The sequence below is a fragment of the Pteropus medius genome, unplaced genomic scaffold, assembly GCF_902729225.1.
Source record: "Pteropus medius unplaced genomic scaffold, Ma_sr-lr_union100, whole genome shotgun sequence".
In the NCBI taxonomy this organism is placed as follows: Eukaryota; Metazoa; Chordata; class Mammalia; order Chiroptera; family Pteropodidae; genus Pteropus; species Pteropus medius.
The window spans coordinates 19,692-39,076 of record NW_024356275.1 but is presented as its reverse complement, the minus strand read 5'-3'; the positions used below and the strand labels follow the sequence as shown (position 1 = coordinate 39,076).

Sequence of the window (19,385 nt, the reverse complement as noted above, 5' to 3'; positions counted from 1 at the left end):
GAAAGATGGCAGTACTCGTTCTGTTATGATCTGAGGTCTCGGTTTGTTCACAAGTGTTTCATATATAATATCATTTCTACCTTACTCTATAGTGAAACAGGAGTATAAGACCTCTAATATCCTCATATAGCGTGCAGTGATTTCAAAATTATTTTACTGTGAAAAGCCTTCTCATCTTACAGAAGACAGTTGGGGCTCCACTGCCCTGTGAAGCGTGTACTCCTGTTTAACTGTAGAGTAGGGTACAAGTGATATTCATCAGCGCAGCATTAAACATTTTTTTTGGTTGTTGTTTATTCTATTACGTGAATACTATCCTTGATTAACTTAAAATCAATTAGATTAATTTTATGTCCAAAACGACAGAAGGAGAAAGGGAACACAACAGATGTCAAGTAACATTCCAAAGCAGTACAATGGTCTTATACATCTGGCATTGAGGGCCTAACACCTCCCCTGACACACTCACACCCTGCTTGTGGTGCTATGGAACTAATGGCCAAGGTCAGGAGAGTGACAGCTGGTCTGTGAGCCAGTACAGGAAATGTGAGCTTGGGGCAAGGACGGGAAATCACTTTTCAAAGTACTCTGTGCTAGTCCTTCTGGAGAAGCAAGTTTTCATTTACATCACAATCATGTATTGTACATTACTCTCTGATAAACATTGTCACATATGTTATTTTATCTACTCCTCACAAGTAATCCATCCTTTAATGGATATCAGATTAGAGAGGTTTAATAATAAAAGCAGAATAAACTTTTCAGACAAGTGGAAACATTTCAGAATTTTTCATATTTCCGTTCGCTTCATGGCTTTGATAAGGCTCTGAAGAAGGAAAAGTTTAAATACCTAGACATCTGCATAGTAGCTTTAAATTATCATATGATTTAAAATTGGTATGTAAGGTCGTATCATAAACCATATATATCACACTTCCTAGGCAATTGATAGGGTAAGGATAATTTTGACTATTTATGCGTTTTCCTGTTCATCCTGACTTTAGAATTTAATCCCAGGTAAGATGCAAGTCCATTCTCTGCAAGGAATGAAATATGGCACAATTGGTACAAGAAAGGCTTTCAGGAGGATGGATCCAGGCAGAGTGCATATCACTGCATCCTCTGCCACCTACCATAGTTTTCTCAGTGTTCCATTGTCCCGTATGTCCTGTGACTTAGCCTCTGAGACAAGAACTCATATTCCTTTTTTGACCTTTTTCTCCCACTGCCAGCTCCAAACCTTCCCTTGGAATGCAGACACCCATCCTGAGTTATATATAACAATAATTGAATCTTCTGTTGCTTAGTGTTTTTCAGTTAACAAAGTGCTTTCTCCCACAGTGTTTCATTTGTTCCTCCCAAAAAAGTTTATGAGATTATCAACTCAGCTACAGAGGACATACCCAGAGAGAACAGTGACTTTCTGAAAAGAATGCTGTTTATTAATGACTGAAGTTGAATCTAAGTTTTCTGACTCCAAGTCACAGCACTTTATCTTGAACACAATTTATATTGATTCACACTATCTGCTTTTAGTATAGAGTCCACCGAGCAAAGCTCAGGAGCCTCCTATCTCCAGTCCTTTTTACTATGCCATGGACTCTTCTTATCTATCAGATCCCAATGTGTAAGCATTGCAGCAGTTATCACTGTCACTGCAAACCTAACACACGTACACAGCTACTTAGGAGGTAGAAAAGATAAATCACTTGTATGAGCCCAAACAGAAGTGCTCAAGACAGTTTGCCCCTCTCCCCTTGTCACTAAATGGCAGGAGAGGCAGCTGCTTCTCCCTCCTCCACCTTTTCCTGTTAATGATCAAGGGCTATGTATTTTGCATATATTAATCTTACTTAATCTTCCTAATAAATTTGAGAATTCCTATCCCCAAACTAGAAAAATGAAGGTCAAAAGGTTAATTTGCTGAGGGCTCCCCAGCAAAGTATTAGAAGGAGAATTAAAAAACAAACAAAATAAAAACACTTGACAGTACCCTACTTTGTGTAGAAACTCCTCCCAAACATGGAGCAAAGGAGGACATACATGGTCCCTGTCCTTGTGAGCACATGTTTAGTTAGGGTGACAACACAAGCCAGACCCTCACGATGCAGAAAGGGATGAAATGGAGGAATGCAAGGGAAATTTCATTAAGGGGATGTTATGGGCTGGTTTTGGAAGATGAGCAAAGATGAAGGGAAACACATTTCAGGTAGAGAGAAGAGTAAGCCCTGAGGCAACTAGGAAAAGGCCCAACATGGTCAGAGAACGTCAGTTTACTGTGCAGCCAGAAGCTCAGGGTGAATGTGGGGAAGAGGCAAAGAAGGGGGCACCATGTGAGGCAGATGACTGAGGGGCAGGCCAGACCCTCAGAACACCAAGAGACAGCAGAGGCTTCAGGCAGAACACAATGTGAACTCCTGGAAGTTTCAGAAACATTATGTTGGTGGCAACATGGAAGATGAACAGAAGGGCTCAGTAACTTGAGAGAGAACGTAAAAATAGGAGGTTGGAGTCACAATCCAGATGAGATCATGAGCATCCACAAGGCAATACAACTGGGCTCAAAAGAAGGAAACAAATTTCAGAGACTATCTGAGATGGAATCATCAGGATTAGCTGTGAGAGAAAAGGGGGAAAGTGATCAAGGTGGATTCTGAGATTTCCAGCTTGGGGCACAAAATCCAGGGCTCTTCAATGATGTAGTATTTAACACTGTTTTCCTCAAAAATGTTTGTTGGTGATCATATTAAAGGAGCAAAGATAATTAACTCTTTTGGTCATGAGAACTATACTAAAGAAGCATCCCAGAAGGAAAAGGAACCTGGGACATTTTGAGATATATCTTCTTGGCTTAAATTGAAGTAGGATCTCCTCCCACTCAAGGTCTTCCTCTCTAAGACAATTGGCCACCTCTGCCTTGACCCTGAGCTGACGAAAGGGAAGCAGCTGGCACAGGGCATGGAGACAGCTGTGGGGAAGGGGATAGGGAACCAGAGGAAAGGCCAAGGACATTCAGCAGTGCGGGAAGAACAAAGGACATAGCCAAGCACAGTACTCCCTTGTCAGGCTGCAACCCTGCTTGCTCCCTGGGAAAGTGGTGAAGAGAGTACTCTCCCATCAAGACACAGAACTGAATTCAATTAATGATCTCTCTGGACTTTCAGTTAACATTATCTGCATTTGCACTTCAAAGATTACTTAACAGCAAGAAACCCCAAGCTTCTTCTGAACACACTCCCTAGAGCTGAAAGCACATCCATCAGTAGTGGGACAAAGGATCATACAACGTGTTCGCAGCTGTCACAAAACAAGAAACTACCACAAATGTTAAGAACTGGCTTTGTCCTTGTCTTTACAGGACTTAAGGTAGTCATACATCTGCCACATAACAATGGTGAATAATGTACAATGGATTCATCTCTCAGCTCTTTCTCTGTGAAATGTGGTGACATCCAGATGTACTTCACAAGTTCAGGCGAGAATGAAATATCATGAAGTACATAAAGCACTCAGCACAGTTACTGCCAGATACTGCTTGCTAAGCTTTCAGCTTTATTATTTTTTTAATAACTTAATGTTATAAATGGTATTAATTACTAAGTATTAGAACTTTCTAAAATATGCTTTTATAATTATTTTATGACTTAATTTCAATCTTTTCAAGCATTAATGTGGATACAAAGAGAATAAACTCTTTATCACATTTATAAGTAAACCTTGATTGACACACTATTATAGAGGCATTTATATGTTTCATCAATAAATCATATTTCGAATATACTATAGAGGGATTTGTGTAATTGTTAAGAGGATGGCTTTGGAGTCAGTCAGACCTAGGATCATATCCAGGCACTTCCATTTCTAGATTCAATTTCTAATCTGCATACGGCCGTATGTTCATTTATTCAAAGACAGTTTCCTGAAGGCTACTCCATGCCAGGCATTGGCCAAGGAAAGCACCACCTCCTGGGAGGACTGGGGAAGGTGACATAAAGCAGCTAGCCCAGTGCCTGGCACATGAGCAGATCACAATACACAAAAGCTGCTGTTATTTACTGAACACACTCCCTGTGCTGGAAATGGGGGCAGAGGTAGGGGACATGGTCTCTGCTCTGGTGAGTGTGCAGTCCCACACTGAAGATAGATGGACAATCAATGAACGACACAGAGTGCTGGGAAGCACAGAAGGGATACCAAAGCCAGCCAAGGGCAGGAGGAGCATCAGGACTCTTGTCTCGGAGGAAGAGGTGGCACCTGAATTACCAGGCAGAGTGGGCCAGGCAAGCATTCGGGCCCCCCTATTCCTTCCTTCAGCTGCCTTAGATGCTGGCAAGAAGTGAGTTGCATGGAATCCATGGCATTCTGTTCCGATGATGCTGGGATTACTGCAGCTCACGTGGAAGTGTCCTTCGCGAGAATGGCGTGCTTTAAAACTGCGGTGGAGTAAACTGCAGTTATGTACACTGCCTCAGCTCCTCTTGCTTCACAGAATGTGGAAACATGCTTAGCTACCAGGCCCATGATAACTCAGGGCCCCCTCTCCCCGGAAGTTGGAGAGTTGGACGCAGCGATCAATGCCGCAATCTCTGAGTCTCAAAACCTGAGAGTTTGGCGGGGAGAGAAGAAGGGCCGGGAATGGGATATCCTGGTGGTTTGTGAAGGGTGAGGCAGCAGCAGGAGTGGGGCTGAGAGGATTGCTCTAGGCACCCAAACTCAACCCTTGCTTCCAAGTTCCCCCATGAGCATTTTACTAATCTCACCACCAGGAGGGGCTGTCATCTTGCCACTGTACAAACTCTTCAGGAGAGGGAAAGAACTCAGGATTGCCAGTCACTTCATCTTGGGGTCTTTTCTTTACAAAAGGTGACTGAAAACTACTGTCTCTCCATAACCTCTTGTCATCATCACGTTTAAAAATTGTGAAGATAGATAAAACTACATGGCAAAATGCAGAACAGAACAAGACTTTAAAAATAATAAATACCAAAAAGAACTCTCATAGAACAATACAAAAGGTATATTCTCTCAGTGAACTGTCGCAATTGTGAGGTTGCTCTCAGCCTGTCTAATAGATGAAGAAACTGATGCTCCGGTGGAGATGTGGGGTGAGGATAAGTAACTTGTATGAAGAATACACAGCTAGAAAGAGGAATGCTTGCGTTCAAACCCAAGTTCATTGGAATCCAAAATACCAGGCCCTTTCCTTTAATCAGACAGTTCAGATTAAGTAAAGTAACAATAACAGTACTAGCGCTTATTGAGCACTTACTACACACTAGGCACTGTCCTAAGCACTTTACTAGTATTAACTCATTTAATCTTCACAATAACTGTTTTTTGACAGACAATGTTAGTCCCATTTTACAGATAAGTCACACAGCTAGTGAGCAGCTAGAACCTGTGCCTTATGGAAAGGTGGATCGATGCTATAAACGTTTTATATTTAAATCGAGAACGAAATGCTTGTAGTTTCATTCCTTCTGCTTTATTAAATGCCAAGGTATCTTCCATCATTGCAAAGACTTTTTGGATTTTAATACAGAATGTCCTTATATAAGTGTGTACTGATCCACTGGAGAATTCATCAGAAACAAGAGTTATCAAAAAGATCTAAAAACCGTAAGGCAACTTAATTTAATAGCCAGATGAAGAATTTCCCACTGAGGCCTTGGGAGAATAGAGGGTGCACAAAGGAAGAGGGGAATACCAATTTATAACTCTAAGAATGTGAGAAGGAATGATAATAATCCATAAGATTGACCCACTTTACTGTTATTTTGGTCTTGAAGATAGCATAACTACACATTTCTCCATCACAGATAGCGTAACTTCACATTTCTTCAATATAAACTGCCCTGTATATTGCAGTGGACTCCTAATATACTTATTTTATAAACATATTAAGCAGTTTCTCCATTTTAAAGTCTTTGTAAAATATATATTAAGGCAACAGATTATTATTGCTTTTAATTAATTAAATCTTTTTGCATGTGGAATATGTTAACAAAAATATAGTTAAATTCACAATACTTTTTTTAATTTGCAATTTTTAAGGCTAGAATTAGGCCTTTAAAAAGATCGAGCTCTTCCCTATAACTATATGACACTGTTGTACTTTACATGGCTTCAGATGGCCAGTAGACTTGATAGATAATTTGTCAAAAGTTCAAATGATCTCTACTGACAGTAGGTGGGATAAAAGTCATGAACATGTGTGAGATTCTACTCCTGAAGTGTCTTCATTTTCCAGGCCTTATAATAAATATTGATTGAATTTACCCATTCTCTTGGTCAGCTCACAAAAATCATTCTGTCCCTTGGTAGCTGTGTGACCTAGGAAGAAGTCACTTAACCTCTCTGTGCTTCAATGTCTTTATTTGTGAAATAGAAGAAAAGAATCATCAGTTTTATATGAGAAACAAATAAGTGAATAAGTTTAAAATGTTTAAAAAGGTTGTAACATAATATATACTCAATAAAAATTTTAGGTATTGTTTTTAAAAGTGCTGTTGTTGTGGAATATGTTTCTTATGGAACTTATGTTTTAGATTGGAAGTATTCCAAAAAAAATTATGATGATGAATTTCCAGTCTAGGGTATTTCATTCTTTTTATAGATGTCTCCTTTCCTCTCCCATGCCTCCCACAGGGATTACCTCATTGATGAAGCTTTATGGAGCAAGTGCCGAGAGCCTGAAAATGTGATTCCCTGGAATCTGACACTTTTCTCCATCCTGCTGGTCACAGGAGGGATCCAGATGCTTCTCTGCGCTTTCCAGGTGGTCAATGGCCTCCTAGGGACCCTCTGTGGAGACTGCCAGTGTTGTGGATGTTGTGGGGTAAGTTAAGGTCTTTGTCCTTTCCCCCCAGCATGCAGGAGGCCAAAGCAGGCCTCTAGCACTAATGGAATGAGAGGGTGGAGAAGGTGGCACCCACAGAAAACCAGAGCCAGGCTACAAAGTCCAGGCAGTCCCTTTTATCAACTCATGGAAACATTGTGTTTCTGAGACCCAGAAGTTTGCTCTCTACGCATGTTAACATACCCAGGCTAAAGATGACAAAATTTTTTATTCTCACACCCTATTGACCATAGGTCTGGAGGCAAAAGAAATCCATGTAATATATAGACATTTACAATAATATTATGTGAAAATCCTCAGTGGGCATTTGTTATATGCACATATTGTCAGCCATAATACATCATGGTCTGGCCCAAAATGTTCTCACCATTTCCTAATTAAATTTACACAGTGGCTTAAAGTTACCAAGGAAGATAGGAAATATGCTTTAGGGTATTTTCTTTTTCCTGGAAAAGAACAAAACATACCCATAAAAAAAAAAAATTAAAAATTAAAAAAAAAGCCCTACATTTTGATGAGGTTTCTAATATAGAAGAGAGAAATCGTGAAATCATTCTTAAGTGGGGAAAAAAATCACTAAGTATTTAATATCAAAAAATAATTGTATATTATCAACAATAGAAAAAATAAAAGTAAACCTATAAGCAGTAAAATATTGTAATTATTTCAACTAATAACCAAACCAGATCAGGCAATTATTCATACACATGGTTATTTAAATACACAAATTGATGCATGAGGAAAAAATTAAACAGAATTCACTTCTTTAATTGAAATTTATATAAATAAATGTAAATAAAGGTCTCCCTACTTAATATAATTTTCAAATTTTAAATAGTTCAAATAATTTTCTTTAAAGTTTTTGTAATTTTTATTTTTTCTATTATAGTTGACATACAATATTATATTAATTTCAGGTGTACAACACAGTGATTAGACATTTATATAGCTTATGAAATGATCATCCTGATAAATCCAGTACTCATCTGACACCATACATTGTTATTACAATATTAATGACTATATTCCTCATGCTATACTCTACATCCCCATGACTATTTTGTAACTACCATTTAAACCTTTTAACTGCCCCCTTCCTCTACTCCCCTACCCACCCTCTGACAACCATCAAAATGCTCTCTGTATCTTTGAGCTTCTTTCTTCTAGAGTTTTAACAGTGTTATATATGTCTATAAATGAAAAATTGTGCTCATGCCCAAGTGTATGTGTACACATAGAGAAATATAGAAAAGAATTCAGTTAGAAAGTCTACATCTTGCCCTTGTCTCCATCCACCCAATTCCCCCAGTTCATCACCTAGGGAATGTTACCTAATGTCTTATATCTGTATCTTCCCAGAGTGTCTTTTTTATTGTTTTCATTCCCCCACCTTAAAATTTTTTTTCAAAACTTAATAATACTGAAAATACTTATGACATAGTGTTACTTAAAAAGAGCAAAACAGGTGACATCAGAAACATGATGGATGAGAGATGTCTCCAGATCTCTCCCCTTGAAACAACAATAAGCTGAACATCTAAAACTCAAAAAAAATAAAATAAAATAAAATAACCACCCAACCTTCACACAAGCACATCTGAAAGAGAGAACTGCTAATAAGATCTACCACAGGTCAGAGACAAGGGAGTATGGTAGTAGACTGGGAGAAACAAAGAAGCTGCCTCTTGCAGCTGGAGCTCCCTGTAGGAGGAGGAGTAGGTGAGAAGTTCTGGCAAGTTCCCTGAACAGCCCTGCATGGGAGAGCTGTGAGCACCACGCAGTGACAGTGCCCAGGGATCAGGGCACAAGGCAGAGAGTGTGGATGGCAGAGAAGCAACAGTTGATTATTACCAGCGGCAGTTGCAAAATGTGTGGCTGAGCCACAGCCCCATCCCCCACTCAGAGAGCATCTCCCCTCATATCCTCCAAGACTAAACACCATGGAGCCCCAAGGGAATCTGAGCAAAAGCTACCAAAACTGTCGCTAACACTGACAGGGACCGAGACTGAGGGCAGCGAGTGTGATTAAACATCTACAAGGAAAAACAAAAGGCATTATTAAGGCTTTATATAAAGCAGGGATCCAAGAGGCTTAGACGCCAACTACTGGAAATCAAAAGAAAAACACCTTTTTTGCAACAGGCTAAAGAGAAATCTTTATATAATAAATCCTCTATCTGGAAAATAAGCTTAAAGACATAGAAATATGTGACTTAAATGACAGAGAATTCAGGATGGCACTTCTGAAAAAAACTCAATGAGATCCAAAATAATTCATATCAATAATTCCAGGAATTGAAAAAAAAACTAGATGAGTAGAATGAGTTCTTTAGCAGGGAGATTGAAACTCTTAAGAAGAACCAAATAGAACTTCTAGAGGTGAAGAACACACTAAAAGAGATGAAAAATGAAATAGGAAGTTTGGGAAATAGAGTTGAACAAATGGAGGAAAGGATCAGTGATATCAAAGAAAGAAATCTATAATAAATCAGAAAGAAGAAGAGAGAAACCAAAAAATGAAAAATAATGAAAGAGAAATAGAAGAACTAGCTAATATCATTAGGAGAGGAAACATAAGAATAATGAGCATTATCGAAGGTAAAGAAAAGGAGCAGGAATTAGAAAATATTTTCAAAAAAATAATTAGTGAGCATTCACCAAATCTAAGGAATGAGCTGGAGCTTGAAATTCAAGAAGTCAACAGAACACCCAATTACCTCAACCCTAAGATGTCTCCTCCCAAGACCTTAAAAATATAAAAAGTTAATGACAAAGAATTTTCAGCCAGGCAAAAGTAGATGGTAACCTATAAAGGAAACCCCATTAGATTATTGTCAGACTTCTCAGAACAAACCTTACATGCCTTAGAAAGGAGTCAAATATTCAAACTATTAAATGAAAGGAACTACCAGCCAAGTATAATGTATACAGCAAAGCTCTCCAGATATGAAGGAGAAATAAAGACCTTTCCAGACATACAAAAATTGAGGAAATTCTCCACTATGAGGCCTGCAATATAGGAAATACCGAAAGGGGTCAGCTCACCTAAAACAAATGACAAAAAAAAAACAAAACTATGAGTAAAGCAACTAGCAGGCAGATAGAAGCAGAGGAGTGAAACCCTTATTAAGAACAGGGCATTATAAGCATAAACAGTAAGAAGAGAGGGACAAATTGAGTCAACAATAACAGAAAAGGGGAGGATTCAAATATCTAAATTCACGAAGGGGAATGGATATAAGGCACACACCAAAGAAAATGGATTACTATGTATATATAACTATCCTCTATATATTTATAATGATAACCACATGCCAAAGATTCAGAACTAAAGTATATAACATAAAACAAGAAGGATCAGAGGGGAAACTAACAAAACCCAACTGGGAAAAAAAAGGACAAGGAAGCAAATGCTGAGCTACAAGAAAACTAAAAATGAAATGACTATAGGAAAACCTCATATTTCAATAATCACCCTAAATATAAATAGACTGAACTCACCAATAAAAAGGCACAGAGTTGCAGTTTGGATCAAAAAACAAAACCAAACATATGCTGTCTCCATGAGACACCTCTCTCTTCCAAAGACAAATATAAACACAAAATGAAAGAGTTCAAAATGATATATCAAGCAAATGGCATTCAGAGAAAAGCGAGAGTAGCAGTACTGATATTGGACAATATAGACTTCGAAATAAAAAGGGTAAACAAAGATACTGAGGAACACTTCATAATGATAAAGGGAATCATACACCAAGAAGACACAACACTTATTAATATCTATGCTCCCAATCAGGGAGCCCTGAAATATATAAAGCAATTACTAACAGAACTACAGGGAGAAACACTATCCCTAAAGGGAGAAACACTAGACCAAAGCACTATCATACTAGTGGACCTAAATACCTCACTGTCAGATATGGACAGATCATCCAGACAGAAAATCAATATGGAAATAACATCCATAAATGACACATTAGATCAGCTGGGCATAACTAACACTCACAGCTGGACATAAAAAACAGCTGCTTATACATTCTTCTCTAGTGCACATGGAACATTCCCAAGGATTGACCACATACTGGGACACAGAGATAGCCTCAACAAATATAAGAGGGTTGAAATCATACCAACCATATTCTCTAATCATAATACTTTGAAGCTAGACATTAACTGTAAAAAGAAAGTGGAAAGAACCACAAATACATGGAGATTAAACAACATGCTACTGAAGAATAACTGAGTCAGAGAAGAAATAAAAAGAGAGATCAAGAGATACATAGAAATGAATAATAATGACAGTACAATGTATCAAAACTTTTGGGACACGGCAAAAGTGGTCATAAGAGGAAAGTTCATATCATTACAGGCCTATCTTCAAAAACAAGAATGAGCCCAAATAAACAACCTAATGCTTCATCTCAAAAAACTAGACAAGAAAGAACAAATGAAGCCTAAAATCAGCAGAAAGAAAGAAATAATCAAAACAAGAGCAGAATTAAATGAAATTGAAAACGACAACAACAACAACAAAATACAATAAAAAAATAAATGCAACAAAGAGCTGGTTCTTTAAGAAGGTTAATAAAATTGACAAACTTCTGGCTAGACTCACTAAAGAAAAAAGAGAAAGGACACAAATAAACAAAATCAGAGATGAAAGAGGAGAAATTACGACAGACACTGCAGAAATACAAAGGATAATACAAGAATACTATGAGAAAGTATATAACACCAAATTAATTAACCTAGAAGAAATGGACCAGTACTTAGAAAAATACAATCATCCTAGACTGAATCAAGAAGAACTAGAAAATCTAGATAGACCAATCAGCAGTATGGAAATTGAAACAATTATCAAAAACCTACCAAAAAGGAAAAGTCCAGGACCCAATGGCATCGTCAATGAATTCTACCAAACATTCAAAGAGGATTTAATACCTATTCTCCTCAAACTCTTCCAAATAATCGAAGAGGAGGCAATACTTCCTAATTTATTTTATGAAGCCAATATTATCCTAGTACTAAAACCTGGTAAAGACACACACACACACACACACACACACACACACACACACACACAAACTAGACCAATATCTCCCATGAACACAGATGCAAAAATCCTAATTAAGATACTAACAAACTGAATGCAGCAACATATTAAAAAGATTACACACCACAATGAAGTAGGCTTCATCCCAGGGGCACAGGGATGGTTCAACATATGCAAATAGATTAATGTGATACACCACATAAACAAATTAAAAAATAAAAATCATATGATCATATCAACAGATGCAGAAAAAGCCTTCATCAAAATACAGCATCCATTTATAATCAAAACACAACAAAATCGGTAGAGAAGGAAAGTATCTTACCATAATAAAGGATATATATGACAAACCGTCAGCCAAGATTATACTTAATGGTGAAAAACTAAAAACCTTCCCTCTAAGATCAGGAACAAGGAAAGGCTGTCCATTATTGCCACTGTTATTCAATATAACATTGAAGGTCCTAGCAAGTGCAATCAGGCAAGAGAAAGATATAAAAAGCATCCAAATAAGAAATAAGGGAGTCAAATTGTCACTATTTGCAGATGACATTATTCTCTATATAGAAAACCCTAAACACTCCACAAGAACACTACTAGAAACAATAAACAAATACAGTAGTTTCAGGATACAAAATCAACATTCAAAAATTCATAGCATTCCTATACTTTAATAATGAAGCATCAAAAAAAAAAAAGAAGTGGGAAAAATAATTCCTTTTGCGATTGCAACAAAAGAATAAAATACCTAGGAATAAATCTAACAAAACACGTGAACGACCTATATAATGAAAACTACAAGACCCTATTAAAAGAAATCAAAGAAGATACAAAAAAATGAAAAGAGAGTCCTGTGTTCTTGAGTTAGAAGAATCGACATAGTTAAAATGACCATATTACCTAAAGCATTATACAGATTTAATGCAATCCCCATCAAAATCTAATTGACATTTTTTTAAAAAATGGAACAAAAAATCATCAGATTTTTATGGAAGCACAAAAGACTCCAAATTGTTAAAGCAATCACTCTGCCTGACTTCAAATTATACTACAAAGCGACAGTAATCAAAACGGCATGGTATTGGCAGCAAAACAGACACACGGACCAGTGGAACAGAATCGAGAGTCCAGAAGTAAACCCATATTTATATGGGCAAATAATTTTCGACAAAAAAGCCAAAAACATACAGTGCAGAAAGGAAAGCCTCTTCAATAAGTGGTGCTGGGAAAACTGGAAGGCCACCTGCAAAAGAATGAAACTAGACACATCAAAATTAACTCAAAATGAATTAAGGACCTGAATATAAGACTCGAAACAATAAATTGCATAGAATAAAACATAAGAACTAAATTCAAGGACCTTGGACTTAAAATGGATTTTATGAATTTGACCTCAAAGGCAAGAGAAGTAAAAGCAAAATAAATAAATGGGACTATATCAAGCTAAAAATCTTTTGCACAAACTAAAATCCATCAACAAGGTAAAGAGACAACCATCCAAATGGGAAGATATATTTGTAAGCAATGCCTCTGATAAGGGTCTAATATCCAAAATATACAAAGAACTCATACAACTCAAAAATAATAACAACAACAATCCAATTAAAATATGGGCAGAGGACCTGAACAGACACTTCTCCCAAGAAGACATTGAAATTGCCAACAAATATATGAAAAAATGCTCAACATGACTAGCTATTAGGGAAATGCAAAATAAAATTACAATGAGATACCATCTCACACCTTTTAGAATAGCTATAATCAACAGAACAAGTAATAAAAAGTGTTGAAGAGGATGAGGAGAAAAAGGAATCCTCATACACTGCTGGTGGGACTGCAAATTGATACAGCCACTATGGAAAACATTATGGAGATTCCTCAATAAACTAAGAATTGATCTACCTACCATATGATCCAACAATCCCTCTACTGGGTATTTACCCCAAAGACTTGAAAACAAATATCTGAAAAGATATTTGCACACCGATGTTCATAGCAGCATTATTCATGGTGGCCAAGACACGAAAGCAACCAAAATGTCCTACAATAGATGATTGGATAAAGAAGCGGTGATGCATATATACGATGGAATATTACTCAGCCATAAGAAGAGATATAATACTGCCATTTGCAACATGGATAGACCCGGAGATAATCATGTTAAATGAAATAAGCCAGACAGAAAAAGTTGAAAAGCACATGATATCACTTATATGTGTGATATAAACCTAAAAGAAACAAATGAAGAAGACAGAGACTCATGGACATGGATATAGACTAGTGGTTACCAGAGGGTGGGAGGAAGGGAGGGAGGAGGTAGACGGGCTACAAGGGGTCAAATATGTGGTGACAGAAAGAAATCTATGGGCATTGAATACTCGATGCAATATATATATGTGCCTTACTGTTGAATTGTACACCTAAAACTTACTGGATTTTGTCAACTAATGTCACCTTAATAAGTAAACAAACAAACAAACAATCTCGATATAATGGTAAATAAATAAATGGGGCAAAATACAGAAAATGTAAACAGGATATACAATTATATAAATAAGAAAAAAGCAAATACTATAAATAGAAAAAAGACCTAAAGGAAATTCAACCAAAATGTTAAATGTAGTTGTTTATGGGTATGAAGACTCACTTTTTCCTTCTACCTTATATTATTTCATTAAAGTTTAATCATATATTTTGAAATATAAAAAATAAAAAGTTCTAAAAATCAACTGTAAAATGCATGTATTACAAATAAATTTCATTGACTATTGTTTTTTTCTATAAATTTTCAATTCTATTGTGTTGTATTTAAAATTTTGGGTCAATAAACACAATTAGAGAGAAAAGAATACTACCAGTTGACAATTCATCAAAATTATTTTTATGATAGTGGTAAGAATATTGGGCATTAGAATATTGTGATTCCTCCAAAATGAATCCATGTTTTCTAAATTAATTTTTTTCAAACATGATATTTTTTTTTTCTGTTTTCACAGAAGATATTTACGCTATTTTAGTTAGGTAGCAAATTTTCATTGCAAGATTTACTGGAAATACAACTGCTGTTTGGATAGAAGATAGTAGTTTACTAAATTTGAGGATTACCTATAAATTAAAAAACATACCTGTACATGTTAGCACATTGACTCTTTTCAGTGTCGTCTATTCAGATACCATATGTTAGCAATTTTAATGAATAAATTACTTGATAGCAAAAGACAGTAGATGGACTATACAGTTGTCAGTGTATGTACACCAGAGAATCAAAGGGATAATGAACCCTGTCAGAGTTAATTTCCTTCCTTCCATCCTTCCTTCCTTCCTTCCTTCCTTCTTTCCTACCTTCCTTCCTTCCTTCCTTCCTTCCTTCTTTAACTTTTTATATGGAAAACTTCAAATCTATAAAATTTAAAAGAACAGTACAATGAACACCTACTTCTCAGTCATAGTTATCCCAACCACCTTTGCCAATCTTCTACAGAAAATGTGCAGATCAACATCCATCCATTCAGGCAAAAGTATTTATTGAGAAGTTCCCAAGCCTGGCACAGTTCTTGAATGATAATAGATGAAAACGTGCCTTAAAATGCAAACTATGACATAGATTGAATGCTAGCTGTGCAGTCTTAGAAGACTGTTGCCTTCAACTGTTTATCTGTAAAATGTGGTTGTTAAAACTACTTCCTAAGATTGATGACTGAGTGTCTAACATGTGGTGATAAGTATGCATCCATTTCAACAGTTAAAAGGCTCAGTACATTTTGTTGGTTGTTATTTACTAAAAGTATGAAAATCAGTGAGGCAGCAAAGCTTCCGAAAAAAGGAGCACAATCTCTGGGTTCAACTATCCTGAGTTCAAATCCTGGCTCCTCTACTTATTATCTGTGGCTTTAGATACATCACTTGAGCTCTCTGTTCCTCTTATCAAAATTATTCTCAATAATAAATGATGCAAAATAAAATGAAACTTCAACTCCTATAACCTAAACACAGTTAAGTAAGAGATTGATTGAAACGCTGAAACAAAGTGAGAATAGTATAGAAAAAAATTAGTAGGTAACCAGTAAGGAGCAAGAATAATTATGAGAAGAGGGGTGAGGGGTAGGGGAGGAAGAAGGGGAAAAGAAAGCAAAAAGAATGATGGCATAATTAATTAACTTTTTCTACCTTCTAGGGAGATGGACCAGTTTAAACCTCTATGATGAGCTCTCTGACTTGGTGGCAAATGAGAAGATACAATAAACTTATTCTTCTCTCTCTGTCAATTCCTATCTGCTTCCAAATTGACAAAGTTTAGGGAGGACAGACTCATTCCTTCTCCTTCCCAATTAGCTTGGCTCAACTTAGAATTTTATGTTAGTTTCAAATAAAAAACATGGTGCCCGCTTAAGTTGGATTTATACATCTTTCAAATTAGCGTCCTTTTAGAATTGAAGAGCAGACTCAGAACTGATTTTTCACAATTTTTTCTTTAAGAATGAAAAATGTACTGTTACACTGCTTCTCTGAATATAGAGGTGTTTCTATCTTTGAAAGTTTAATGTAATTCAAAGAAGAAAAGTACTTTAAAATGAGAAACTAAGACTAATTTTTATTCTCTGTTTTCATAGGAAAAAAGAATGACTGATGTATCATAAATAATTTCTATTTTTGTCTCGTTGGCTAATATGTTTGAATTACTTGAGACTAGTAATTAATAATTTGAGCCTGCCATCATCAGCAAGGGTTTCCTTATGTATATTAAATTAAAATTATAATTCAAAGGTAATATAATAAAGATGGTATGTGTTTTAGAAGGGAGGGGCAAAAATTTGAGTGAATACAACTCTCTTTTTATATTTTCTACAAATCTTCCTTTGATCAAACAAAAAATGTTTTAAAAAACTGATTGAGATAATAACTTATCAGTCTATGGCCCAGAATTAAGATAATAGGTACTACTAATTCTGTGTGTTACATTATGACATTAACTTCAGTTTTATGAATCAGGCACTAATATAGAGTCAAATCTATTATGTTCATTAGAATTCAAACTTCAAACCCTGACTGCCCCACACCCCAGCTTGGAGATCCTGGGAAAGTTACTTTCTAGGACTCAGTTTCCACATCTGTAAAAGGACTGTTGGAAAGTAATCGATCAACTAAGAAATTTTGAAGTCCCCCAAAGATAAAACAGGGAGTCCTGTGGGATTGTCGACATGACTGATGTGCAATAGAAGGACCTCAGAGAAGGTTACAAACCAGTGAATCTCACTTCTGCACCTGCCAAGATGATAGGCTACATACACTATGTAGTTCTGGCACACTGACAACTATGTTTCTCACAAACATCAATAAAACAATTAACATTCACTGCTGAGTGCTGGTCACTGGTGGATAACCACTGAAGACATAAGAAGTTATACGCTGTGATTATGCCCTCACTACAATGAGAACACTAAAATCAGAGATTAGATTTGGCACTTAATAGGCAGAAGGCAGGCAAACAGATAGGCAATTAAGATATCCTTGGAGAACTATACACACAAACACACACATACTCACAGACACACAACACAAACAGTGTTTCCATTCAATTTAGACCATTGGCACTCAAACATGGCTGATCATGAGAATCACCTAGAAAATGTGCTAAATTTACAATTCTTGAGCTTTAGCATAGCCTTACTGCCTCTGAAAATCTATACATGAGAAATTAAAGTCTGTTTTTTCTCTGTTACGGAGTTTTTAAAGCTCACTTGGCCATGCTAAAAACCAACCACTTTGAGCACGGTTGTGAATGTTGACTGCAGATCTGCAGGCACCAAGGATGAAAGTGAGTCAGACCCCATGACAGTCCACTAGAAACACCCACTCTACTGATTAATATCAATACAATGTAGTACGTGCCGAATCCCGAAGAGTGACACAGGTAATGATGTTCCAGAGGTTCAGATACATCAAACCATCAGGACTGATTCACCTACCTCTGTTCTTTGATGAGGAAATAAGAATGTGGGTAAGAGGCATCAATACCTTATTTAAGAGTTTTCTTGATTCAGATTTTAGAAATGAAAGTATTGTAGTCATTATCAAATATACTGTCAATATTTTAAAGATGAAAACTAAAACAAATCTTTGATAAGTTTTCACACAGAAGGCCATTTGCAAATCCAACCGCCATAAAATTAGGAAAACCAGTTTACCATGGAATTAAAAGGAAGAGACAAGAAACAAAAGTTGAATGGGTCCCTCCCTTTGTAGATCCTTATATGCTCACACACATCCCCACAAACACACTCCCTAAGGTTAGTAGTAAAACTATCCAGAAACTTTTCTTATGGGAGTTGCCAACTTTGTATTGCTTTCTTCAACATCTGACTTATTTCTCTACACTTTGGACTCATGTTTCTGATTCGAGGCTACTCCCCAGTGCCTAACAAGAGACCTAGCACATTGTAGGCAATCAGTGGATTTATCGTGTCAATGGAAGTGCCCAGCGCCCACTTCCCTTTTGCCTATACCCTCAGACTCCGTGGAGTAGCATCCCTGGCCCTGAAATAACCATAGGAAGATTTCCAAACTGAGGAGCCAAAGAAAGTAGGAAGTGGGCATCTGAGCTACAAATGACCTCATAGATCTATGCCAGATGCATGAATATAAGAGTGTGAACTATTCCTTATAATTGCATTTGGTACCATGACACTGGGCTTTCATGGGGCTCGTTTTGGGGGTTTCCCCTCTACCTCAGCATTCTACTGGGCCCATGAGCACAAGGCCCTCTTGAATGGGAGAAAGGAAAAGGTAAACACAAGGAAGAACAAAATGAAACCTAAATTATTTTCTCTTATTGTTACCCTACACATACACACAATATGCCGATGGACCTGGGTTATTAGTGATAATAAAGGAAAAGAGGAAAAGTATCCCCAGGTTTCACCCAACCATACCAGTCAAACATACAGGTGTAGAAAAGAAGACATTGGAACAAAGGACTGAACAAACTAAATATGAAGAGCACTCAGCTTCTCTTCCCTCTTCAAACCCTGGTATCTGTGTGCCCGGAAATAGTGGAGAGCTCTGCTCTGAGCAGCTTAAGCAAGACATGAGGAACCTGGAGGATCTCCAAAGGGAGGAAAAAAAAAAAAGGGCTGGATGGAACATCTCAACATAATGGGAACATTCCAATTATGACATCGCAACTATTCAGTGTTAAAGACCTAGGTGGCAGCAGGACATGACTGAAGATTTTTTGTTTATCTTTTGGTTTGAGTCAACGAACCATGGATACTGTCTTGGCACACACCTGTGAAATGTAGGAGAGAGAATTTTAGGACATATATTAATCTATAGGCACTATCAATGGAATATATTCATCTAAAAGGTGAGATAGGAAAAAAAGTGAGAAAAGAGGGAAGGGGGAAAAGGTAAAGGAGGTGAAAGTGGAAGAACAGGGGAAGGAGGAGAAGGAAAAAGAAAAAAAAGAAAAAAAAA

At 36.9% G+C, this 19,385-nt stretch overlaps 1 protein-coding gene across 1 annotated transcript in view; it reads left to right on the top strand.

Moving 5' to 3' along the window:
• The window catches only part of LOC120601446 (transmembrane 4 L6 family member 4), a 30,130-nt gene extending 12,297 nt beyond the window's left edge, over window positions 1-17,833 (top strand). The window contains exons 4-5 of the mRNA XM_039861106.1: window positions 6,649-6,838; window positions 16,087-17,833. Of these exons, the coding sequence (XP_039717040.1) occupies window positions 6,649-6,838; window positions 16,087-16,104 (208 nt within the window). The 3' untranslated portion in view covers window positions 16,105-17,833. The remainder of the gene's footprint in view (window positions 1-6,648; window positions 6,839-16,086) is intronic.
• Window positions 17,834-19,385: the final 1,552 nt, after the last annotated feature.